General features: G+C 45.1%; 2 protein-coding genes across 7 annotated transcripts in view; one reads left to right on the plus strand and one right to left on the minus strand.

Moving 5' to 3' along the window:
* MMS19 (MMS19 homolog, cytosolic iron-sulfur assembly component) overlaps positions 1-16457 on the minus strand; it is a 40334-nt gene extending 23877 nt beyond the window's left edge. For 3 of the 6 annotated variants that reach the window (XM_063607837.1, XM_063607838.1, XM_055093245.2), the window contains exons 1-2: positions 16083-16457; positions 1880-1928 (exon numbers count right to left, since the gene is read on the minus strand). In XM_063607837.1, the coding sequence (XP_063463907.1) occupies positions 1880-1928; positions 16083-16419 (386 nt within the window). In that variant the 5' untranslated portion in view covers positions 16420-16457. The remainder of the gene's footprint in view (positions 1-1879; positions 1929-16082) is intronic. The other 3 variants (XM_063607840.1, XM_063607839.1, XM_063607841.1) reach the window with 2 other exon arrangements.
* A 283-nt stretch (positions 16458-16740) lies between these two features.
* The window catches only part of UBTD1 (ubiquitin domain containing 1), a 70365-nt gene continuing 59948 nt past the window's right edge, over positions 16741-27157 (plus strand). The window contains exon 1 of the mRNA XM_008950750.4: positions 16741-17084. Within this exon, the coding sequence (XP_008948998.2) occupies positions 17015-17084 (70 nt within the window). The 5' untranslated portion in view covers positions 16741-17014. The remainder of the gene's footprint in view (positions 17085-27157) is intronic.

A 27157-nucleotide genomic window follows, 5' to 3' on the forward strand; every position in this document is an offset into this window, starting at 1 on the left:
GAGCATTTAAAAATGGAACAAGGCACACAAATGCTCATAGCAGCATTATTAGGAATAGCCAAAAAGTGGAAACAATCCAGATGTCCGTCCACTGATAAATGATTAAATAAGATGCATATCCATAAAACGGGAATATTATTCAGCAAGAAAAGAAATGCAGAACTGATGTGTGCTGCAACATGGATGAACCCCGAAAACATGCTAAGTGAAAGAAGCCGGCAACAAAGGTCACGTGTGTGATTCCATTTATATGACATTTCCAGAGTAGGCAAAGCCATAGAAGACAGAAAGTAGATTAGTGATTGCTGGGGGTTGGGAAGAAGAGGGAAGGGGAAATGACTGCTAATGGGCATGGGTTTCTTTCTGGAGTAATGAAAATGTCCTCAAAATGACTGTGCTGAGAATTGCACAAATCTGTAAATATACTTTTACAAGCCACAGAATTGTACATTTTAAAATGGTGAACTTTATATGTGAATCATACATCAATAAGGCTGTGTGTGTGTGTGTGTATATATATATATATATATATATATACACACACATATATTTTTTGAGATGGACTCTCGCTCTGTCACCCAGGCTGGAGTGCAGTGGCGTAATCTCAGCTCACTGCAAGCTCCGCCTCGCGGGTTCACGCCATTCTCCTGCCTCAGCCTCCCAAGTAGCTGGGACTACAGGCGCCCGCCACCATGCCCGGCTAATTTTTTGTATTTTTAGTAGAGACGGGGTTTCACCGTGCTAGCCAGGATGGTCTCGATCTCCTGACCTCATGATCCGCCCACCTCGGCCTCCCAAACTGCTGGGATTACAGGCATGAGCCACTGCACCTGGCCTATATATATTTTTTGATGGGGGTCTCACTCTGTCACCTGGGTTGGAATGCAGTGGCATGACCTGTTTACCACAACCTCCACCTCCCAGATTCCAGTGATCCTCCCACCTCAGCCTTCCAGGTAGCTGGGACCACAGGCGCATGCCACCACGCCTAGCTAATTTTTTGTATTTTTGGTAGAGACAGGGTTTCACCTTGTTGCCCAGGCTGGTCTTAAACTCCTGAGCTCAGGCAATCCACCTTCTTCGGCCTCTCAAAGTGCTGGGATCACAGGTATGAGCCACTGCACCCAGCCAATACTGTAGATATATTTTTTAATGGACCAAGGCCACCACAATGTGAGCAGAAAGGTCAAATAGTCTGTTATGTGGGAGAAATGTGTAACAGTGACTTTGTTTTTTAATTTCCCCCAATTTTCTAGTTTTCTGTTTTAGAAGACATGCTGTCACAATTAACAACTCTTACTAATAAGACTTGTCAATTTAAATGGTCTATACCAATTATGAAATACGAGGAAAGTAGGCATTAGACTACAAGCACGTACTTCCTCTAAGTGCTTAGAATCCCAAGCTGTAACACTGCTTTATCAGCTGTTTCCCAAAGCCTTTCCTCCTAGTAGGGATCTGCAGCAGGGTCAGCCTCCTGGGAACTCCCCACACAGGGCCCACAGCTTGTTCTGAGTCAGGTCTAGGCAGGCTAGCATCCCATGGAGGTAGGTGGGTCTACAGATGCACAAAGGAATCAACAACAGCTGATGGCCTTCAACCACGTACCTCATCCCAAAGCCATGGGCTGTGCCAGGAGTTGATGTGGCCTACAGGCTGTGTGCTCCCAAATACTAAAGAAGCCTCAGCCAGACAGCATGAAACTTTTTTCAGGAGAAACAATTCAAACATATAGGCTTAGACTGAGGTACTAATATGGAAGGGGGCTGCTGGGCTACAGGACAAATTCAGGCTCCAGGAAAGCAGCAATGCGCAAAAGTAACTTTTCAGAATACACAGTCAGGGTTGGAGAAGAACATTCTATAGCAGAGGCTCTTACCCAAGGGCTTCCACAACTTGTAACACTGTATAGTTGCCAGATTTCACATCTGCAGGAAATAAAATAAATAAATATGAAAAATAATAAAAAAAAAACCTACCAAAGGGTTGAATAACACTAATTATAATGTTTCCTGCCTGCCCTAGGCTTTGTACCTGGGGGCCCACTATATTTGCCAAGAGCCCTCCTAGATGAGAAGCAGCATTGCTGTAACACTTCAAATATGCAGCTTTGTATAAAAATTGAAAAGAAAATAAATATATCATTTGTGAATGACATGAGCGTATATCCTGAAAATCCAAGAGAAATAAAAAAATCACAAACAAAATAATTTGTTAAATTAGCTGGATACAAAATATTATGAAATTTAAAACCTTCATATATATACATATACACAATAGCCTGTAAAATGATATAAGGAAAAAGACCATTTATAATAGCGAAAAAAGAAAAACCAAAAAAATACCTGGATATAAACTTTTTTCCTCATTTTTAAAAATCATGGTAAAATACACTACATAAAAACTTTTGTTTTGGCCGGGCATGGTGGCTCATGTCTGTAATCCCAGCACTTTGGGAGGCGAGGTGGGCAGATCACGAGGTCAGGAGATCGAGACCATCCTGGCTAACACGGTGAAACCCTGTCTCTATTAAAAATACAAAAAATTAGCCAGGCGTGGTGGCATGTGCCTGTGGTTCCAGCTACTCAGAAGGCTGAGGCAGGAGAATCACTTGAACCCTGGAGTGCAGTGGTATAATCACAGCCTCCCAGGCTCAGGTGATCCTCCCACTTCAGCCTCCCCAGTAGCTGGGACCAAAGGCATGTGCCACTACCCCTGGCTAAGTATTTTGTATTTCTTTGTAGAGATGGGTTTCGCCATGTTGCTGGTCTTGAACTCATGGGCTCAAATGATCCTCCCATCTCAGTCTCCCAAAGTGCTGGGATTACAGACGTGAGCCACTGCGTGCGACCTAGACATAAACTTCATAAAAAATGTGAAAATCTGAATGATGAAAACTTTATTTTATTTATTTATTTATTTTGGAGATGGAGTTCGCTTTTGTCACCCAGGCTAGAGTGCAATGGTGCGATCTCGGCTTGCTGCAACCTCCACCTCCTGGGTTCAAGCGATTCTCCTGCCTCAGCCTCCCGAGTACCTGGAATTACAGGTGCCTGCCACCACGCCTGGCTAATTTTTGTATTTTCTTTTCTTTTTCTTTTTCTTTTTTTTTTGAGATGGAGTCTTGCTCTCGTTACCCAGGCTGGAGTGCAATGGTATGATCTTGGCTCACTACAACCTCCGCCTCCCGGGTTCAAGCAATTCTTCTGCCTCAGTCTCCCAAGTAGCTGGGATTACAGGTGCCCACCACCACGCCTGGCTAATTTTTGTATTTTCAGTAGAGACGGGGTTTTGCCATGTTGGCCAGGCTGGTTTCGAACTCCTGACCTCATGATCCGCCCGCCTTGGCCTCCCAAAGTGCTGGGATTACAGGCATGAGCCACTGCACCTGGCCCTAATTTTTGTATTTTTAGTAGAGATAGGGCTTTACAATGTTGGCCAGGCTGGTGTTGAACTCCTGACCTCAGGTGATCCACCTGCCTCTGCCTCCCAAAGTGCTGGGATTACAGGCATAAGCCACCGCACCCAGACGATGAAAACTTTAAAGCACTAGTGAGATATCACTTCATACCTGCTAGGATGGCTATTATCAAAAAGACAAGAGATAACAAGTGCTGGTGAAGACAGAGAGAAAAGGTAACCTTTGTACACTGTTGGTGGGAATGTAAATTAGTACAGCCATTATGGAAAACAGCATGGAGGTTTCTTAAAAAATTAAAAATAGAACTACTATATGACCCAACAATCCCACTACTAGGTACATATCCAAAGGAAATGAAATCAGTATCTGTAGAGATGTCTGTACTCCCATGTTCACTGCAGCATTATTCACAGTAGCCAAGATCTGGTAGCAACCTAAGTGTCAACAGATAAATCAATAAAGAAAATGTGACGTGTGTGTACACATATACAACAGAATACTATTCAGCTATAAGAAAGAAAGAAATCTTACCACTTGGTGTTTTTTGTTTGTTTGTTTGTTTGTTTCTGAGACAGGGTCTCTCTGTCACCCAGGCTGGAGTGCAGCAGTGTGATCCCAGCCCACTGCAACCTCCACTTCTCTGTTTCAAGCAATTCTCCTGTCTCAGCCACCCAAGTAGCTGGGATTACAGGCGCATGCCACCATGCCTGGCTAATTTTTGTATTTTTTAGTAGAGATGGGGTTTCGCCATGTTGGCCAGGCTGGTCTTGAACTCCTGACCTCAGGTGATCCGCCCACCTCAACCTCTGAAAGTGCTGGGATTGCAGGCGTGAGCCACTGTGCCAGGCCAAAATCCTGCCACTTGGGACAACACAAATGAACCTGGGTGAACATCTTGCTAAGTGAAGTAAGCCAGAAGAGAAAGACAAATACAGTATCCTATGATCTCACTTATATGGAGAATCTAAAAAAGTTTAATTCACAAAAGCAGAGAGTAGAATGGTGGCTGCAAAGTACAGAAGAAAATGGGGAGAAATTGGTAAAAGCGTTTTTTAAAACAAGCACTAATGAAGATCTGAAAAGGAAACTTTATAGAAAGGCATCTCATATCTTTGAAAGACTCAAGATGACAAATTTCCCAAATCAATCTATAATTTTAAGATAATCGCCATAAAAACACTAACAGAATACTTTTGGAAACTAGATAAGCTTATCCTGAAATTAAAGTTTTATATATATATATATATATATATATATATATATAAAAAATTAGACAGGCAAGTTGTGAAAAGGAGTAATAGAAAATCAGGGAGAAGGTAGCCCTTCCAGATATTAAGAGATTATTATATGGTCACATTTTAAAAGTGTACACTTTCAACAAAAAAAAGGAAAATAAAAAGTATACACTTTTGAATATACTTGTAATTTTCCATAATAAAAATAAAAAACAACCAGTGCAGTTTCAATTCATATTCAAAGAAATCAGTGGTGCAAAAATAGAATGGAAAGTCCAGAGACACAAATACATATGAGAATATGATTTTTAAAATCCTATTTCAGTTAATGGGAAAAATAAAGACTATTCAATAGTGTTAGAATGATTGTCCTGGAACCAATTTGGAAAACAAACAAAAACATTGGCTTTAAATCTTTCACCAAAATATGTTTTTTAAATATGAGAAAATTTCTTTTCTTTTTTTTTTTTTTGAGACAGAGTCTCGCTCTTTCGCCCAGGCCAGAGTGCGTTGGCGCGATCTCGGCTCACTGCAAGCTCCGCCTCCCGGGTTCATGCCATTCTCCTGCCTCAGCCTCCTGAGTAGCTGGGACTACAGGCGCCCGCCACCACACCCGGCTAATTTTTTTGTATTTTTAGTAGAGACAGGGTTTCACCGTGTTAGCCAGGATGGTCTCGATCTCCTGACCTCGTGATCTGCTGGCCTTGGCCTCCCAAAGTGCTGGGATTACAGGCGTGAGCCACCGCGCCTGGCCTAAATATGAGAAAATTTCTAAGAACAAGATAAAATTCAGAAGCCATAAAAGATTGGTTTTAAAAAGTCAGATTTTCTACAAGGCAAAAATAATGATCATAGGACAAACTGGGAAAAAAATTTGCAAGTCTTATAACAAAAGGCCAGTTTCCCGATATATAAAGAGTTCCCACAAATCAATGCAGAAAAGGGCAACAATTTAAAATGGGCAAAAACAGGCTGGGCACAGTGGCTCATGCCTGTAATCCCAACATTTTGGGAGGCCAAGGCAGGTGGATTGCTTGAGGCCAGGAGTTTGAGACCAGCCTAGCCAACATGGCAAAACATGTGTGTGGTGGCGCATGCCTGTAAATCCCAGCTACTTGGGAGGCTGAGGGACAAGAATCACTTGATCCCGGGAGGCAGAGGTTGCAGTGAGCCGAGATCGTGCCACTGCACTCCAGCCTGGGTGACAGAGTGACGATCTGTCTCAAAATAAATAAATAAATAAAATTAAAAAAATAAAATGGGCAAAAACAAAAAAATGAACAGGCATTCCACATAAAAGGAACTACAAGTATGTACGAAAAGGTGCTCAACCATATTTACAATAAAAGATGTAAATTAAACTACACAGAAACTTTTTAAGAAAATCTAACAGACTGGCAAAGACAAAAAACTTAGCAATATATTATGTTTGGTCATGATATTCAGAAACAGACATTCTTAAACATTGCAGGTAGGATTATAAACTGGTGCAACCCTATATTGAGGGCAATATAACATCTTTAGAATTCCAGGTACATATAGGCTTTAACCCAGGAAAGCTAGAAGTTTATCCTCTAGCTATCTAGTCATCTTTTGGTATATACATGAGAGATTGGCTCCAGGACCTCCTGAGGATACTAAAATCTGTGGATGCTCAAGACCCTTATATAAAATGGTAAGAGTATTTGCATACAAACTATGCACACTCTCCTGTATACTTTAAATCATCTCTAGATTACTCATAATACTTAATACAATCTAAGTGCTATGCAAATAGTTGTTACACTGTATTGTTTAGGGAATAATGACAGGAAAAAAGTCTATACATGTTCAGTACAGTTGCTATTTTTTCTCCCAAATACTTTTGACCTGCAGTTGCTTGAATCAAGGATGCAGAACACACAGATATGGAGGGCTAACTGTACTGTGAAAGTGCAAAATAATGCATGTATAACGTTATTCAATACAGCATTATTTGTAACAGTAAATGACTGCAAACAACACATGCCCATCAATAAGAAACCAGTTAAATGAATTATAGTACATCCATACAATGGAATTCTCTGTAGCTACTTTTATTTATTTTTTAATCTTTTTTTATTTTTATTTTTTGAGACAGCATCCTGCTCTGTTGCCCAGGCTGGATTGTATTTTTAGTAGAGATGGGGCTTTTGCCATGTTGCCTATGGCTGGTCTCGAACTCCTGAGCTCAAGTGATCTGCCTGCCTTGGCCTCCCAAAGTGCTGAGATTACAGACGTAAGCCAACACACCTGGCCTGTAGCTACTTTTAAAAAGACAAATGAAGAAAGACTGAAGCTATATATATACTGATAATGAGTCAAGATCTAAAATAACAGTGTGTATAAACAGTGTATATAATATGTGCGTAGCATTGTTTTTAAAGGGAGGGGGGATTGTTTTTATTTGCATTTATTTACATCTCTGGAAGATATAAAAGGAACTAATAACATTTGTTGCCTTCAGGGAGGGAAAATGCATAGTTAAGGGTTGAGAGGTAGACTATTGTTTTAAAAGAAATATTTCATTTTGGAATAATTTTACATTTATAGCAAAGTTGCAATGATAGTGCGGAGTTCCCGTATAGCCATCACTCGGTTTCTCTTAATGTTAACGTCTTACATGGCACACATCTGTGAAACTATGTACGAGTGTCAAAACTAAGAGATTAGGTTAGCACTGATACACACTATTAACTAAACTCTAGGCTTTATTCAGATTTCAATAGTTTCTCCACTAATGCCAAATTTCTGTTCCAGGATCCAATTAAGAATACCAAATTGCAGTTAGTCATCTTGAATTCTTAGTCTCTCCTGGTCTGTGAAAGTTTCTTAGTCTTTCCTTGTTTTTAATGACCTTGATAGTTTTAAAGAAGTACTTTATAGAAGGTTCCCCAATTTGCATTTGTTTGATGTTTCCCTCATGTTTAGACTGGGGTTATGGGTTTTAAAAAAGAATATCACAGAGGTGAAGTACCCTTCTCATCATATCATATCAGGGATATAAGATAGTAACATGGCTTCTCCATCACTGGCAATGTTAATGTTTATCACTTGGTTAAGGTATGTCTGCCAGGTCTCTGCACTATAGTTACTACTTTTCTCTTTCTGGTACTCTTTTATTTGTAAGGTATTCATTAAGTCCAGCTCACATTCAATGGGGAGGGGAAGATTAAACTCCACCTCCTGGAGGGAGGAGTATCTACCTATATTATTTGGATTTTTTTTTTTTGAGGCAGGGTCTAGCTCTGTGCAGTAGTACAATCATGGCTCACTGCAGCCTCGACTTCTCAGGCTCAAGTGATCCTCTCACCTCAGCCTCCCGAGTAGCTGGGACTACAGGCATGCACCACCATGCCCGCCTAATTTTTGTATTTTTTTGTAGGGACAGGGTTTTGCCATGTTGCCCAGGCTGGTCTCAAATTCCTGGGCTCAAGTGATCCACCCACCTTGACCTCTCAAAGTGCTGGGACTACAGATGTGAGCCACTGCACCTGGCCTTTAAATGCAATTTTAGCAGCACAATAGTAACTCACATATATTGAAGAGAAGCATCTTAGAATGTATTTTCAAGGGAGAAACAGGGTAAAAGGCTAACAATCTTCATAAGGCTTTGGTTCACATTGAACACTTATAGCTAAATAAGGTGTGACAACCAGAGAATTACTTCTAGCAGCCTGTTCTGGGTTCCTAATCCACCTACCTCTAAATGCAGAACCTTAACTAGTCAGCTTGTGTCAATGCTGGAAAAAGTGAAAGAGAGGTCTGAAGAAATCCTAAACTTCCAATTCTCCTAAAGTCTGTGGTCTCACAGCAACAGTTATGAGCTGACCTGGACAGAGGCTCACTCTAGCACCACAGTAAGAAGTCGTCCAATGAGACTGAGGAAAATGAGAGCTCTAGTTAGGACTTATAGCTCGTGACTGGCACCAATTTAGACATCAGGCACTCTTAGCCCACTTGTGCCAGGATGTGGAAGGCCCAGCTGCTGCCCCAGCTCCTGAGAAAGAGCCAAGGGAAAAAATGAGCAGACTGTAAGGGTGGGGGAAGGGGTAGCAGCCAGACTAACAGGCCAAACAAACCAAGTTGGGTTCTATACCCAATTCCTTAATGGCAACACTTACATGAACTGAAACACCTATTTCTGGGTTACGAACCACAAAAGGGCATTGCAACATTTGGGAAGGTAGAAAAGGGTACTTTCTTGGAACAGCCTGGCTATAGTACAGAAAACTCTGCTGAAACAACCCATCTAAAAACTAATTTCAATAATGGGCACAGAAGGAGTTAATAATTGTACAGATGAAGCCATAGGGGACTAACAACTGTTAATAGCAAAGGATATCAATGAACTGAATCATTTTTCTTCAGCAATACCATCAAAACCCTCCGTGGATGTCAGGCTAGGGTCTATGTTTGGAACGAAGGCTCTAAGACAAGAAGTGCCAAATAGGGCCCATTCAGTACCTTCTTATTTTTTCATTTTTTAAAAAAATTGAGGTAAAGGCCGGGCGTGGTGGCTCACGCCTATAATCCCACCACTCTGGGAGGATGAGGTGGGTGGATCATGAGGTCAGGAGATCGAGACCAGTCTGGCCAATATGGTGAAACCCCATCTCTACCAAAAATACAAAAATTAGCTGGGTGTAGTGGCATGCGCCTGTAGTCCCAGCTACTCAGGAGACTGAGGCAGAAGAATTGCTTGAACCTGGGAGGCAGAGGTTGCATGAGCCGAAATCACGCCTGGGCGATAGAGCGAGACTCCGTCTCAAAGAAAAAAAAAAAGAAAAATGCTTCTTCGGCATTCTGCATACATTAATATGAAAATGGCTGCTTTATAATTACAAATAAATAGCCATTTGCATGTGATTCCTTGAACCCCAGTATGTGGGTGAACTCTCCTGGCAAAGCCCTTTAGTCTTCATATAGCTTTCACAAAATTCTTGAATTAATGCAGCACAAACATAAAAGTGACTATAAGGCTGGGCACGGTGGCTCATGCCAGTAATCCTAGTACTCTGGGAGGCTGAGGTGGGCGGATCACCTCAGGTCAGGAGTTTGAGACCAGTCTGGCCAACGTGGCAAAAACCTGTCTCTACTAACACAAAAACTAGCCGGGTGTGGTAGCGCATGCCTGTAATCCTAGCTACTCCGAAGGCTGAGGCAGGAGAATCACCTGAACCTGGGAGGCAGAGTTTGCAATGAGCTGAGATCATGCCATTGCACTCCAGCCTGGGCTACACAGTGAAACTCAATCTAAAAAAAAAAGAAAAAAAAAAAAGAAAAAAGTATAAAAGTAGAAAAAATTAGAGAAAAATGAGGCCGGGCGCGGTGGTTCACGCCTGTAATCCCAGCACTTTGGGAGGCCGAGGCGGGCGGATCACGAGGTCAGGAGATTGAGACCATCCTGGTTAACACAGTGAAACCCTGTCTCTACTAAAAAAAAATACAAAAATATTAGCTGGGCGTGGTGGCGGGCGCCTGTAGTCCCAGCTACTTGGGAGGCTGAGGTAGGAGAATGGTGTGATCCCAGGAGGCAGAGCTTGCAGTGAGTGGAGACGGAGCCACTGCACTCCCGCCTGGGCGACTGAGCGAGACTCTGTCTCAAAAAAAAAAGAAAAGAAAAGAAAGAAAAAATTAGAGAAAAATCAGATAATAAAGCTATTACAAGGCAGTAAAAAAAAGTAAGGAAGATGGTGGCCAGGCACGGTGGCTCACACCTGTAATCCTTGCACTTTGGGAGGCCGAGGCAGGTGGATTACTTGAGGTTAGGAGTTTGAGACCAGCCTGGCCAACATGATGAAACCCTGTTTCTACTATAAAAAAAAAAAAACAAACAAAAATTAGCTGTCCATGATGGCATGGGCCTGTAATCCTAGCTGTTTCGGAGGCTGAGGCAGAAGAGTCATTTGAACCCAGGAGGCTAAGGTTGCAGTGAGCCAAGATCGCGCCACTGCACACCAGCCTGGGCAACAGAGCAAGACTTCATCTCCAAAAAAAAAAAAAAAAAAAAAAGCCATATGTTTGTTTTCATTCAACATTTACTGAATATTATAAATAGGGTACCATGTTAGGGCTTAAGATAGAAATATGGGCAGGGAGTTTTGGGGAAGTCCATAGTCTGCTGGAGCAGAAAGACAAACATTCATTCATTTATTCATTTTTGAGACAGAGTCTTGCTCTGTCACCCAGGCTGGAGTGCAGTGGTGCCATCTTTGGCTCAATGTAACCTCTCCCTCCAGGGTTCAAGTGATTCTCCTACCTCAGCCTCCCAAGTGGCTGCGACTACAGGCACACCACCATGCTGGGCTGATTTTTAAAGATTTTTGTAGAGACAAGGTCTCACTATACTGTACAGGCTGGTTTCGAATTCTTGGGCCCAAGCAATCCTCCCACCTCAGCCTCCCAAAGTGCTGGGATTACAGGCATGAACCACCATGTCTAGCCCAGAAAGACATTTAAAACAATCACAGTGGGCTGAGGCTGGAGGATCGCTAGAGGTCAGGAGTTGGAGACCACCTTGGGCAACAAAACAAGGCCCTGTTCGCTACAAAAAAATTAGCCAGGTGTGGTGGCACGGGCCTGTAGTCTCAGCTACTCTGGAGGCTGAGGCCGGAGGATCACTTGAGCCCAGAAGTTCTTCGAGGTCACACTGCACTCCAGCTGGGGCAACAGAGTGGACCCTGCTTCTAAAATAAATAAATAAAACAATCACAGTGTAACAAGTTCTGTGTTACCACAGTGATATAAACAGAGATTGGGTTGGCATGAGAAAGAAGTAAAATTCCTGGGTTTATGGACCATGGGCCACTAACTTTAAGTAATTAATTCTTTTAATGGTGCAAATTATCCAAAATTAAAAATAACCAGGGTTGGCATGGTGGCTCACACCTGTAATCTCAGCACTTTGGGAGGCCAAGGCAGGCAGATCACCTGAGGTCGGAAGTTTGGAGACTTGCCTGACCAACATGGAGAAACCCTATCTCTACTAAAAATACAAAATTAGCCGTGCGTGGTGATGCATGCTTGTGATCCCAGCTACTAGGGAGGCTGAGGCAGGAGAATCACTTGAACCTGGGGGGCAGAGGTTACGGTCAGCAGAGATCACACCATTGCACTCCAGCCTGGGCAACAGAGCAAAACTCCATCTCAAAAGCAAACAAACAAACAACAACAACAACACACCCGGAATACCTGGAAATACTATTAATTATGCACTTGGACTCCTGGGATGAAGAAAGCTAACAGAGAGTTAATTTTCCTAACGGTATTTTCGCTGGTATCAAGGAAAAAATCAGTGTAAGTTCATTTCCCTTTATAGGAGGGTCTAAGATTTTCCAACACGTTCAAGATTTGCTCTCTAAAAATGGACCTACTAGCACCTCCTAACTACCCACACTTTCCTTAGCAAGGCACCAGTTTGTGTGGGGGCACTGAGAAGTCAAAGGAGTATTTATGTGATCATTGACACAGAATGCACAAACAGATCTCTGTTTGATGGAGTTGAAGCCTCTTGAGAATCTGGACTAGCAGCCAAAGGGAAGTGAGGGGAAGCGGGTAGGGTGGGAGGATGAGAAGGAGCAGGAGAGAGAAAAATCCCAATCAGGACTAAGTTCCAATCAAGCTCTCAAAATGCCCTTTCTGCTGATAATGCCTCAGATATTTCACTAAACTGTATTTTACTGTTCTTTAATACTTTGACTTAAGGAATAGAGGTATTCTTAGGGAATCACAAACATGGAAAAACACAATACAATAAAGACTGAAATGAAGGAAAATCCAAATAACTAAAAGGAAAAAAATTATATCCATCACCTGCAAATTCAACGTGTTCAAAAATCACATTCTCTGAAAATCAGCTCTCATCCTAATTTTAGACAAAGTATTTCTTTTCCTCATCCTCTGGTTCAAAACCTTGGGGTCTTCTTAGAGTCCTCTATCTCCTTCAAGCCCTATAATAACTAGTTAGAACTCAAATTCCACAGATTCTTCCTTCAACATTTCTCATTGCATTCACTCAAGCAGTTTTTATTGTGTACCTACTGATGCCAATTTCAGGAGATTCTGGTGGTACAACTGGGAGGGTAGGATGTGGAGATGTATACAGCAACAGCCACTAAACTAGTCCACTAAATACGTGAGTGGTTGAGAAATAAGTGCGTACTACAAAGATTCTGACGTATGAGATGCTGTCTGGCTGGGTTAATCAGGAAACACTTGGGGAGGGGTAGGGAACTCAAGCTGGGCCTTGACTCTCAGGTCTAACTTCGATTACACAGAGCTAGTGAAGGGAATTGGGAAGGAAAGCACTCAGGGAACTATGAATAAAGGTGGCTGCCTGGAATTAAACATCCAGGGAGTAGTGAGAAAAAAAGGCTGGGGCCAGGTAGTGGCAGGCTTTGAAGGCTTGCCCAAGAGGCCTTTAACCCTTAGGCTGCCAGGTTATTTCCCTCCCATCGCCTGCAGCTTCTTTACAGCTGACACTTTCACCAGGAACCCAGGTACAAAACAAAGGTGGCAGCAGCTGCTTTTGTGATCAAAGGGTGCTCCTTCTGCATTTAAATTTGCAGGCTGCTACTCTGAGTGACTGAACAGGAAGCTAGCTGTTCCCTTTAGCGCTAACAAAGCTTGATTTAGGCTGAAGGATTAGAAAGCACATCTTATTCTATAAACGCTTCAACACTCTGTTATCCTTTAACAACCCTAACTAGGGCTGTGATCTAAGATTGACAATATTAACTTAATCCTTGTCAAATTTATTTTCATTTTATGGCTCCCTGGCTCAAGGATCTACAACAACTCTTAGTACAGATAACAGGTCATTCAAATTCCTCTGCCTGGAATCCAAAGTTATACATAATCCAACCCTACCAAACCTTTTCAACTTTTATCTGTTACTATTCCTTTGTACCAACTTTCTTTTCTTTTTGTTTTTTTGAGACGGAGTCTCACTCTGTTGCCCAGGCTGGAGTGCAGGGACGTGATCTCCACTCACGGCAGCCTCTGCCTCCCAGGCTCAAGCGATTCTCCAGCCTCAGCCTCCTGAGTAGCTGGGATTACAGGCATGCACCACCATGCCTGGCTAATTTTTGTATTTTCAGTAGAGCGGGGTTTCACCATGTTGGCCAGGCTGGTCTCAAACTCCTGGGCTCAAGCAATCCGCCTACCTTGTTCTCTCAAAGTGTTGGCATTACAGGCGTGAGCCACTGTGCCCACCACCAACTTTCTTTTCTTAGGAGGGCTAAATTACAACAGGGCTAGTGTTACAGTCTTAAATCAGTTGAGTTGAATTCAAATTAAGCAACAGTTTAGACCATTTTTTTTCAGAAAGAAACAAAAATATAAATTTTGCAAAAACGTTTGTAAGAATTTAGCAGTCCCAGTGGCTCATGCCTGTAATCCCAGCACTTCGGGAAGCTGAGATGGGAGGATGGCTTCAGTCCTGGAGTTAGAGACCAACCTAGGCAACATGGTGAAACCTCGTCACTACAATACAAAAATTAGCCGAGCGCAGTGGCACACTCCCTGTTGTCCCAGCTACTTCGGGAGGCTGAGGCAGGAGGATTGCTTGAGCATAGGTCGAGGCTACAGTGAGCCATGATTTCACCACTGCACTCCAGCCTGGCAGACAGAGAGGCACCTCGTCTCAAAAAAAAAAAAAAAAAAAGAGAAGAATTTGCAGTCCTTATTCAAGATAAGTCCTTATTCAAGATAAGACATTCAAGATGTCTTTTCAAAATACGTTCTGAATCAAAAAAAATCCAAAATTATTGTTTTCGTATCGCATAAATGTGAAAGACTCATCACAAATGACACTGATATAGTAATGTTCTATATCTTGGTAGGGGGTTGGATTGTATAGGTGTATGCATTAGTCAAAATCAGTGAACGTACACTTAAAGGTTTATATATTCCATTTTACATCAAAATAAACCGTCAACAAACTCTAGTCAATGACATGCATGCCAAAGTATTTAAAGGAAAGTGTACAGGTATCTGCAATTTAAATGGATGGATAGCTATATGATAAAGCAAGTAATATTAAAATGTTAATGGTAGGATAGATCCTAAGTGATGTGCTCCTTACAAAATTCTTTATACTTGGCTGGATATTCGAAAATTTTCATAATAAAACATGAGGGAAAATGACATTGTTAAGACACTGTACTTGTAAATTGTCAACACTGATAACACACTACATTTCATAAAATTGTAAGATGTTAAGTTTGGTGGCAGCACCAGGTATTTGCTCCTTGATGCTTCCAAACTACGCTGCACACACCTCTTACAGAATGGTTGCCTCTCCCAGCATACTATAAGTTCCTGGTGGGCACAGATCTAACCTAATTTGTATTTATATTCCTATTGCTTTGCATCATGTTTGGGGAATAATATGTATTCAACAATAGTGGCATGATTGAATTAAAGTGGAATACTGCTAACGAACAAAATATTATATTTCTAGCAGATTCACTATTCTTTTCTTACATATTCTAAAGGTTAATACGCTCAATTTGCAAGCGAAATGTGTCCTTACTTCTCTCCAAGCGTACGAAATTTCCAAAAATTTTTTTAAAAAACTACTCATTAGATAATTTTATATTGTTACTTAAACCCAAGATCTGAAGGCCTCCTAACATTCAATAACTTTTTAGTAGTTTTTTTTTTTTCCTAGAAGAGCAAAGTCTCAGAACTCCACGGAAGCCTGGAAATCGTTTTATTCTAATTTTAGATAAGCTGTCTGAAGTAAGAGATCTCTGAACTGGTCAAAAGCAGGAAAGTGGGGGTCTGGGAAGAAGACAAAAACAAACGCCACATAAAACGTTATGGAGCAAACTAATCACGAACTTTAGCAAGAAACGGAGAGAAAGTCTTAAGGAGGACACCCAGAACATCTCCAGTTCCTCCTGGCCCGTCTCCTCGCCTCCTCTTAATTCCAGCCAGTCAGAGCGCGGGGCCATCCGCCACTCCCAGGATGCCACGCGACGGGAGCGGACGCTGCGAGGATGCACCTCCACACGTCAACCTCCCACAAACAGCGTGGCTTCGTGGCGTGAGCACCCGGTTCGGCCCTGAACGCCTGGGTCCGAGTCCCAGCTCCCCCTCCTGCCTGGTCTGCAGCCCTGCGCAAGTCCTCTTGCCCTCGCGGAGCCTCAGTTTCCTCATCTGTAAAATGTAATGATTCCCTATAATTGGCTACAGGGAGATGAGAAGTGTAAATGGTTTTAAGGAAGACACAGGCAACTCTCTAACTTGTTACGGCTCTGAACCTCGCGGTGCTCACTAACCAGCCTTGAGACCAATCTCTCAAAGTCACCCCGCTCCTCCCTTCCCGCCCGGCGCCTGTACTGAGGCCGCTCCCTCCTGTTGGCCCCCATGCGGAAGGCGCGCGGCGCCGTCTGCCGTACCTGCAGCCACCTGGTCAGCGGGGCCCTCTTGCTGACCCACGACGAAGTCGTGCACGAGGCCCCATAGGGCGCCCATAGGCGCCGCCGCCTCCACAGCCGCGGCAGCGGCCATGACGCGAACTAGAGACCGTGGGAGGGGATATGGGCGGTGGCACCAGACGGGCTCTCCGCGCATGCGCCTCCCGAGCCAATCGCCGGGAGAAGGGCAAGGGGGCGGGGCGCCGGGGTCACGTGCCTGCCGGCTTCTGCCTAGGCAGTTCCAGGGAGGGGCGGGGCCTGGAATGGGGCGGTGGCACCGAGAGGGAAGGCGGCTGCTGGGCACGCAGCCGGAGGCCATTGAGGGCGAATAATTCCCAGCCCGGCTCCCCGGGAGACGGGCTGCGGGGCGGGCACCTGGCTGGGTGGGGAGAGGGGCGGTACGCACCACGGGGGAAGCCAATGAGAAAATCAGGCCCAGCCCGAGGGGGCGGTGCTGTCGGTCACATGCGCACCTGGGGCGGGTGGTGGCGGCGGCGCGGGCACCGCGAGCCGGCGGAAGGGAGAGGGGCCGGCCTGGGGCGGGGTTAGGCAGGTGAGTGACAGGCTCCAGGGGGCCGGCCCCTGCCTGGTGCCCCGAGCGAGCCGGGAGTAGCTGCGGCGGTGCCCGCCCCCTCTCTCCGCCCCTCCAGCGGAGCTGGTCTCCGGCCGGGCACCGTCGCGGGCCCCCCTGGCCCGGCCACCTGGGACCGTGCTGGGGAGTCTGCCACTTCCCTCTCTCCCCTGGCCCGCAAAGTTTTGGCGGAGCCAGCGCTGGGGCTGAGCGCGCCCCCGGGGGGAGATCGGGGAGCGCCCGATGCCGGGCGGCCGGAGCCATTGACCCGGGACGCCGCCGTCCGCGGAGCAGCCGACCACCCCGCCGCCTCCGGTGCATGGGGACTGGCTGAGGAGCCAGCATGGGCAACTGCGTGGGGAGACAGCGCCGGGAGAGGCCGGCAGCCCCGGGACACCCCCGCAAGCGAGCAGGTAACGATGGGGAAGGGAGCAGGGCCTCGGGCATCCCGCCAGTTGTCCCCCTCCTCGCCCGAGTCCTGGGCTTACCGATGGACTCCCCACTGGTGCTGGCGCTTGGGTTTCCCCGATGGGCTGCTCCGCAGCCAGAGGGGGCCGCTCCCCAGCGCCGGGCGGCCGGGGGAGCTGAGTTGGGGCAACTGCGAGCACTGAGCCGGCTGCGCGACCAACTCTCTCCAACTGGGTAGCTCCTGGTGGGGGTGGGGGCAGGAAATGTTTGCAGACCGCAGCGGGGCCGACGGATCGGGAGGAGGCCCGGGGGCGAGGGCGCCGCTGGCCTGGCAGCTCCGGCCGGGGTCGGACGCCGGCCCGTCGGGGCACGGCGCGGGCAGCCAGGCGTCCCCAGAACTCGGAGCGAGCGAGGCGAGAACAGTCGCTCCTTCCAAAGACTGTGTCATTATCGGGCTGCAGATCGTGTCTGCCGGAATCCGACTTGCAAAGCAGCGCAGGACTCTGGGAAAGAAATCTTTATTTTTCCCGCAGGGGTTTTTAGAGCCTCTCGGCCGTCTGGGAGTCTATAAAAGATGGGGTGCGGGGTGAGAGTCACCCTTGGGATTGTTGGGATCCTTCCCAGCTTTGGGAGTGAGATCGCTCGCTAGTGATCCTCCAGGCCCGCGCAACGCTTTCTCACTTTCATGGTACACCCCGCCTGCCCTGGCATTTCGCCCCGGGAAGAGGTCTGTCGGTCATTTTTCTGGGTCTTACACTCACTTCCTTCTTTGAGGGTGTTGCAAGGACCCGCTGGGAATAATATCGTAGACTTGAGAGCTCAAACTTGTCTGGATTCCAGATGGACCCATCTCCTACTCTGTGTCAAAGCCCAGATCCCGAGAGGTTGAGCACCTTGTCCAAAGTCACACAGCTAGTTAGGAGCTCACCTGGGGCTAGAACTCAGCCTCCTCTCCCACCCCATTGCCACATATCCCCTTATGTAAGAGGAGCCACAGGCAGAGTTGTTAATGAAGTGGAAACTCTAGTTGGAGTTTCCTGTCTCCCTTGACACCGAAGGTGTGTTGCTTGGGTTGCGGAAACTGGGAAGGAAGATGGGGGAACCAGGGGAAGCAGGGAAGGATGTCTGCATGGTGGACAGGATGACTTGTGGAGGCAGAAATGTGTTTTTATGGGAAGGATGCAGTAAAACTTATTGAAATTCTCTTGTCTGAAGGTAACTCTGGGCATTCTTCTGACTGAGGAGAGATGACTCTCAAAACCAAGGGCTGGCTTGCTTTCATTCATTCATTTGTTCAACAAATATGTGTTCAGGCCCCATAATTGATTTTGCAGCATTTTTTGCTGTTGACAACTCTCTCCTACGAGACATTCCCCCCCTTCCTTTCTTGGCATCAGACTGTCTTGGTTTTCCTTTCTGAACACCCCTTTCCACCATCACCTTCTAGGTTGGGGACACGCTGGTGCTTAAGTTTGACATTCTGTTTTTTCTCTCATTACACTCTCTCCCAGAGAAATCTTGTTCAGTCCCACAACTCTTTGTCCATTGGGAATACCCCTATGCTTAATCTTCAGCTCTTCTCTCTTGAACCCCAGAACCCCATCTCTAGATGCCCACTGGACACTGTGATATAGATATTCCCAGATTTAACACTTCCAAAACCAGGCTCTGCATCGCTCCCTGTCCACCAGCTTTCCTTCTTTACTCTTATGTTCTTCCAGCTGCCTAACTTTAGGCTGTGAAGAGCTCTTTCTCTCATGACTTTCTCTGCTTCCTTGTCGCCTGCCTCTCAGCCAGTCACTGGGGTCTGCTGGGTCTTCCTTCCGCGGGACTTGCAAACCTGCCCCTTGCCACCCTACTTTGTACCCTTCTCACCTCAAGTCAACCCTTGTCTCAGGCTGAAGTGAGGTACCCCCCAAAGGCAACTTCATCTTCAGTCATCATTCAGTCCTACGCACAGTTGTCCCCACAGAAGACATTTGTTAAATTAACTTCTTCCAGATTTTATAGTTCTGTGTTCAGAATGTTTCTGTACTTGGCCAGGCGTGGTGGCTCATGCCTGTAATCCCAGCACTTTGGGAGGCCAAGGCAGGTGGATCACCTGAGATCAGGAGTTCGAGACCAGCCTGGCCAACATGGCAAAACCCTGTCTCTACTGAAAATATAAAACTTAGCCAGGCATGGTGGTGGCAGGTGCCTGTAATCCCAGCTACTCAGGAGGCTGAGGCAGGGAGAATTGCTTGAACTGGAAGCTTTGCAGAGGTTGTAGTGAGCTGAGATTGCGCCACTGCACTCCAGCCTGGGTGACAGAGCGAGACTCTGTCTCAAAAAAAAACCAAAACAACAGCAACAACAACAACAAAACACCTTTCTGCATTTTCCCACTCCTACAAGTACTTTAACTTTCAAGGCTGTTCAAGTGTGGGCCAGTCCTTTCTTTTAAGTCCTGATTTCTTTCCCTTCTCTGACATTAAGACCACCAGTGTTTGCTCGTGCCATTTCCTTCTTATGGAGAGTCTTTCATCCTTTGGGTTCACTTCAAGTGCCGTACCTTGTTTGAAGCACCTTGCCTGACAAGTCTGCCGTTTCCCCCTCCCTCCGCACCCCACCACACACACCCCGTGGAAGTGATTGCTCCTTCTGAGAACTCCTGCAGACACATTATCTATGCCACTTACTTAACAATTATGTACTCTGTATTATTAGTCATGTCTTTGATGTTTAGTCTTTTATCAGCAACTACATTGCAAGCCTTGAAGACCTGGGTTCTGTCTTATCCTTGTAGTATATGTCTCTCTCACGCACACACACACATTCAGCACTTAACACAATGAGTTGTACAGAAGTAGCACTCAGTATTTGTTGATTTTAGAAAGCAAACTCAACTTCATCCTACCATCTGCATTTTTCATATATCTGCATTTTTTTTTACCTGCTAGTTTATCATTGCTTTAGTTCTGTGGGTCCTACTATGAATAGCTTTATTCATAAAGTCCAAAGCTGAGGGGAACTCTGTAGGATGACAAATTTGGTACAAGGGAAGGAATCCTTCTTAACTCCACAGTGCACCTGGCATTCCTGTAACATCTGTAGCTTTTCCTTTGACAAGGACATAGTTTTACGTTGTAAGACTAATGCCTAAAACTCCCCCAGCGCCACTGTAACTCTTACCTTCCTTTGGCACTAATGTAATGGGAAGAAAGCCTCAACAGGGAGCTAGGACCTGAGTTCTAGTCCTGGGCCTATAACTCAGTGACCCTGGGCAAGTCATCTAACCTTTCTGGGTCACACTTTCAATATTTCAGAAAGGGGGAGGGTTATACAAGATCATTAGAGCTGTTTTATCATCTTCACAAAGGCAGCTGTTTAAAGTGAGAGAGTTATTGAGGTGAAATCTTTATGGCTTGTAATGTCACCCTTTGTCCTTAGTTCTGCCTTCTTAGTCACTTGGTAGATAAAGCAGAGACACAATACTGTCTGGTCAGGGATTCTTGCATTAGGGAGAAGGGAGAGGTCCTCTCGTCTCATCAAGTTTTGTGATTGTCACTCATATATGTGTGTGTGTGTGTGTGTGTATATATACACACATATATATACACGTATATATATACGTGTGTATATACGTATATATACACACGTGTATATATACGTATATATACATATATACGTATATATATACGTATATATGTATATATATACGTGTATATATGTATATATACACGTATATATACGTATATATGTGTGTATATATGTATATATATATTTTTTTTGAGAGAGAGGGTCTTGTTCTCTCGCTCAGGCTGGAGTATGGTGGTGCAGTTATAGCTCCCTGCAGCCTTTAACTCCTGAGCTCAAGTGATCCTCTCCCCTCAGTCTTCCCAGTAGCTAGGGCTAGAGGTGTGCACCACCACGCCCAGCTAACTTTTTATTTTTTGTAGAGATGGGGTCTTGCTATGTTGCCCAGGCTGGTCTGAAACTCCTGGCCTCAAGTAATCTTCTTACCTTGGCTTCCCAAAGTGCTGGGATTACTGGCGTGAGCCGCCACACCCAGCCTTAAAAATTTTTTTTGGATTGTTACTCTTAATGCATCCCCAGTAGGTCTGTGTTCTTCTCCTTCAGATGCTGGGTGGTTCTTGTATGCTTCGGAGAATACTTGGGGATTTACTCCTTTGTTAGGGGCTCTTGACACACCATATGTGTACACTAGGTAGATAAATATCTCTGCCCATGAACTGGGTGAAGCAGCCTCTCCCCCAGCCACTCCAGGGAGAGGTAGAGGTGGTAGAACAGGCAAGTCTCTTGCCCAGCTCCACCCTTTGAGAATGTGGCAGGGCTGAAACCCAAATATCTGACTGTGATGTGCCAGGCATATCCACTTACGTTCTGGAATCTCAAGCTCAGGGTGGACAGACCCAGGGCCCTGTTTGGGGCTGGTTGGGCTTGGCACTGTGGTTGCAAGAGAGTTTGCTTCTTGTGTGGGCTGTGTGGCTATTCTTGAGGGAGTAATTGGGCAACTTCTCCATTTGCTCAGTAAGTATGTACTGAGTGCCAAGCACCCTGCTGGCTGTGAACAGACGTGGTCCTTGGCCACATGGAGCTTACAGTTTTGCAGGGGGCAGACAGTAAACACATAGTCATGCAAATTACACATGATCATACATAGAATTATGTAGTATTATATATGCTGGTGACTCCTCCCACATTTATAATTTCAGCCCATTCTCTGCAACTTCAGCCTTGGATATTCTGCTGCCTGCTCACCACACCTGCTGTCTAAAAGGCTTCCTAGTTTAACGTGTCCAAAACAGAATGAACCCCCATCCCATCCCTGTACCTCCCAAAGTCTTTGCCATCCCAGTTCATGATGATTTCATCCTTCCGCTTGCCAAGGCCCCTAAAATTCTCGTCGTCCCTGACTTCTCCCTTTCTCTCACACTTCACATCCATTTAATCAATAAATCCTGTTGGCTTTGCCTTAAATATGTCCTGAACCTGACTCTGACCATCTCCACCACTTTCACCCTGGTCTGAGCTACCACTGGCCTGTGAACTGACCTTCCTGCTTCCTCCCTTGTCTCCCGACAGACTATTTCCATCCCACCAGCCAGCGTGATACTCTAAACTGTAAGTCAGATTTCATTACTCCTTTGCTCAAGCCTTCCTGTGACACTGCATCTCATTCAAGACTTCTTGTGTTGGTCTACAAGATATGATATGATTTTCACCTGCTCACCTTTCTTAAGCCATCTCATGCTCTCCATCGCCTTGTTCAACCCCCCGATATCTGAATGGGTCCCTCTCTCTCCTTGTCCCAGTCTCCTATTTAAGGAGTCAAACCCTCCCAGGCCATTTCATTTAAAATTATCCCCTTCCCTCTATCACCTGCTCTCGGCATTATGTACCTCCCTTTCCTGTTTTATTTTGCTCCATTGCTTATGTCATCCTCTGATATTGGTTGTCTCCCCTTGCTCCATGTTGTCAGAGATTTTTATTTGTTCACTCTGTGATACCAAGAGCAGTGCCTGGTAAATATTTGTTGGATAAAACTAGAGTTGGTGAAGTCTATAGAAAAGCATAAGTGAACACATCTGATTGATCTCCTACCTTAGATGGGTGTTAAGGCAGGTATCTTAATGAAGGGACTTAAACTGCAACCTCAGAGTGGTGTTCTATCTCTGGGACTGGCTTCTCTCTTGCCCCAGGCTTGCGTAAGTTCTTAGATGCCTGGGATATATATGACTCCTGTGGTTTGGGTGCCTCTTGCTGGGAGATACCAGGGCTGAAGCAGGAGGGCAAAGTGAAGCTCACTATTGGGGTCCTAACCAGGCAGTAGCACCTTCTTGCCATTTTATGTGTGCACCTATGTCAGAGTGGACCCCCCTCTTCCAGGCACACGTGATGTTTGTAGTCCTTAACTCGCAGGGCAGGGATAGGGTGGCCTAATAGACTACAAGGGAGGAAGTTAGGTGATGTGGATTCCAGGCATCTCTTACCCATCAACTTGCTGGAGAATTTTTAGAATCATAGAATTTTAGAGCTGAAAAGGAACCTAAAGATTTCTATAACCTCTTTTTTCTTACCCAGCCATTAGAAAGAGAACAAAGGTATGTCTGTCCCCTGCCTAGTTCACAGAAACATGGTGCAACCTACATAAAAACTGCATGTGCTCCTTTAAGTTGTGAGTGTGTGGAGGTCAAGATATTATAGGGAAGTGGTTGAGGTCAAGTGTATTCAAAGGAGAGGAGGTCTAGTCTCTGCCACTTTCTTGAGTGGTAATCTTGGGCAGGTCATTTGTTTCTTCCTCAGTTGATCCTCCATTTTAAAAAGATAATATTTCCAGTTTCCTTCACAGAGATGTTATGGAGATAAAATAACCTAATGGTGGTTTAAAAATTACTTTCATGGCTACACAGTGTGCTCAGATATGAGGTCCCAACACAGAGTTTCATCTGGCATTGGTGGAAAATGAAGCCTGGGGTCTCTGCTCCTTCCTAGTTGTTTGTGTGACTTTGGACAAGCCTCTTGATCTCTTTGAGCCTCAGTTTCCCCATTTGTGCCATGGGGTGACTGCCACCCTGATCACCTTTCAGAGAGGTTGTAAGATTAAAGTGAGACCCTGGATGAAAAGAGATTTTGTGATCTTAGAAAGTTTCTATTATTCCAAGCTACCAGGATTTTTACACACAAAAGCCATAGCCAGTGATTTTTCCCACTAGATCATTGAAGCTTACTCTTTTTAAGGAGCAAAACTATAAAAGAAATGTTTAAAAACTATTTTTGGATGGGAATCTTTCTGAAACGAATGATATGCTTCTGAGCAAAATATTAATATACAGCTCAGAAAGAACCTCTGGTTTGGGACTAGGGGTTGTTGAGTTCATACCGGTGTGTACAGAGCGCCTGCTTGGTGAGAGTAGGACCACAAAAGGTTCTTTCTCTCAAAAGTGTTACCTCCCAAAGAAGAGACCTGGGGTGGGGGAGGGACCTAGTGGTGGGCAGAGGGAAATTGCTGGGGGAGAGCCCACTCCGGGAGTGCCCTGCCTCAAGGTTCCAAGTAGCAACACTGGCACTGCAGGAAGGCTCTTAAATCCTGTTCAAGGCTCTGAGTGGGAAGAGCCAGTCCTACCCGGTCAGTTACTGTGCTTATAGTAGTGTGAGGCCACGGGGCTTGTGAGACTCTAGGGCAGTGGGCCCCAAACTACGTGGTTCCCAGCTGTTGTGCTTTGGGGGTTCATGTTTCCACCTACAATCATTGCTGTGTCTTCTGCCTGGTAGACAGTAGTCACTTCTCTTTTTTTTCTTTCCTTTTTCTTTTTTTTTAAGTGGTTACCTAGATATGACATAAAATTTACTTGTATGTAACAGCAAATTTTTCAGTCTATAGTTTTGTAGCATGAGTACATTCTTTGTACTTATTGTTGTACCACCATCGCTAGTACCCATCTCCAGAACTTTTTCATTTTCCCCAACTGAAACTCTTTTACCCATTAAGCACTATCCATTTCTTCCTCCCCCCAACCACTGGCAACTGATATTCTGCTTTCTCTTTTATGAGTTTGACTACTCTGGATACCTCATATGAGTGGAATCATGTAGTATTTCTCCTTTTGTGGCTGGCTTGTTTCACTTAGCATAATGTTGTCAAGGTTCCATGGTGTAGCATGTGTCAGAATGTCCTTCCTTTTTAAGGCTGAGTAATATTCCATTGTATGTATATACCACATTTTGCTTATTCATTCCTCCATCGATGGACCCTTGGGTTGCTTCCACCTTTTGGCTATTGTAAATAATACTGCTGTGAACATGGGTGTGCAAACCAGGAGCAAAAGGTGAATGCTCTCTGAGTCTCTGCTTTCAGTTATTTTGTGTATATACCCAGAGGTGGAATTTCTGGATCAAATGGTAATTCTGTTTTTACTTTTTTGAATAACCCCCCATAACACTTTCCTCAGCAGCTGCACCATTTTATATTCTCACCAACAGGGTGCAAGAGTTCCTGTTTCTCTACATCTTCACCAACAGTTGTTATTTTCTGCTTTTTGTTGATTAGGTTTGGATTTGTTTTATAATAGCCATCCTAATGGGTGTGAAGTGGTTTATCATGTAGTGATCATTTATGCTGGGCTCAAAGAGCAGTCCCTCCAAATCTCTGGGAAAACAGACATCTGAGTGTGTTAGAATTGTACATAGAGGCTGGGCATGGTGGCCTACACCTATAATCCCGGCACTTTGGGAGACCAAGGCAGGAGGATTGCTTGAGGCCAGGAGTTCAAGAAAAACCCGGGCCACATAGTGAGACCTCGTCTCTATTAAAAAAAAAAAAAAAAATTGGCCTGGGCACGGTGGCTAATGCCTGTAATCCCAGCACTTTGGGAGGCTGAGCCGGGCAGATCATGAGGTCAGGAGTTCGAGACCAGCCTGATCAACATGGTAAAACCCCGTCTCTACTAAAAATACAAAAAAAATTAGCCGGGCATGGTGGCACATGCCTGTAATCCCAGCTACTCAGGAGGCTGAGGCAGGAGAATCGCTTGAACCTGGGAGGCGGAGGTTGCAGTGAGCCAAGATTGCACCACTGCACTCAAGCCTAACGACAGAGCAAGACTCCGTCTCAAAAAAAAAAAAAAAAAAAAAAGAGAGGAACCTGGCAGGAAAGGGGCTGGAACACCTTCTGCAAGGTGTGGGGAGGGAGACTGAGGGGACAGGGATGACTCCTCGTTTGTACCTTTTTCCTCTGGAAGTCTTGGGACCAGGAGCAAAGGGTGAATGGTGCCTAGGCAGCCAGTCACTAACCAAGTAGCCTGAATCTTAGTTTCCAGCCTGTGCACTTGGAGTTTTGTTGTTTTTAAAGGCTCGGAGAGATGTAATTAGCAGCAGCTCACCTTTGCAGGGTGTTTGCCGTGTACTAGGAGCATCACGTGCAGTATTTGGGTTGATTCTCACAACCACCCTATGGGTGGATTCTGTTATCACCTTTTCACAGATGAAGAAGCTGAGCCTTAGAAAGGTAATGTCTGCTGCCTAAGGTCACACAGCTTGTAAACTGCAGAGCTGGGACTGGAACCCAGGTGTCTGATCTCAGAGCCCACGCTTTGGGCCAGTGTGTAGTTTGTCCTCATGAGAATGGGAAGAAGAGAACGCTTTTTTGTTTTGTTTTGTTTTTTAATGAGTTTATTATTGAGCACCTTCAGGCACCACTTTGCTGGATCCCTTCACAAACATCATCTCATTTGATTCTCCCTATTTTACCTATGGGAACATGCCTACCTATTTTACATATGGGAAAGCTGATGGCCAGGAAAGTGAATGGATTGCCAGTGGTTATGATGCTAAGAGACAGAGCTGGAACTCAGCCTGAGGATGTTGATTCATTCCAGTGCTCACAGCTCGTTCCATTGTGCTGTGAGCCCTGACCAGCTCCCACCCCACCCCCATGGAAAGAAGCTGGTAGGTCAGCTGTGAAGTCTGCAAAACTCCAAGGACTATAGCCACTGCTTTCCTTTCCCATTGCTGTCCCTTCCTCCTTTAATTTCCCCACCCCCAGACCACCACCTCCACACCTAGAAGCCATGTGAGTCCATCATCTTGGATCAAAGTGCTTGGCACATAGTAGGTGCTCAATAAATATGCGTTGAATGTTGTTTGAGGGCTCGGTGTGCTAGAGGCAATAGAATCTCAGCCAAGATTGTGTTCCTAAAGAGAAACACAAGTAGAATGCAAATATTGTTGTTTCCTCCTCCTTCTCCCAGAGCAAACCTCCGCTTTCCAACACCCAGATGCCAGGGACTTGAAGAAAAGATTGTCCTTGCTCTGCAAACTTTGAATTATTCCCAAATTCCCAAAGGAAAAGAGGCACAGAGAGTCATGTTAGCAAAGTGCTTGCAGAATCAGGTGTCACTCTTCGTAATTAATAAGATTAACAATCTCTTTCTTCTCTCAGCATTTTGTGGTTTTCAAAATGCTTTCTCAAGTATTTGATATCATTTGATCTCCACAGCCATCCTGTTAGATAGGCAAGGTAGGACTCATTTTTCCCGTTTTATAGATGAGGACACTGAGACTTGGTGAGAATGTTAAG

Source organism: Pan paniscus, chromosome 8 (genome assembly GCF_029289425.2).
Source record: "Pan paniscus chromosome 8, NHGRI_mPanPan1-v2.0_pri, whole genome shotgun sequence".
Classification (NCBI taxonomy): Eukaryota; Metazoa; Chordata; class Mammalia; order Primates; family Hominidae; genus Pan; species Pan paniscus.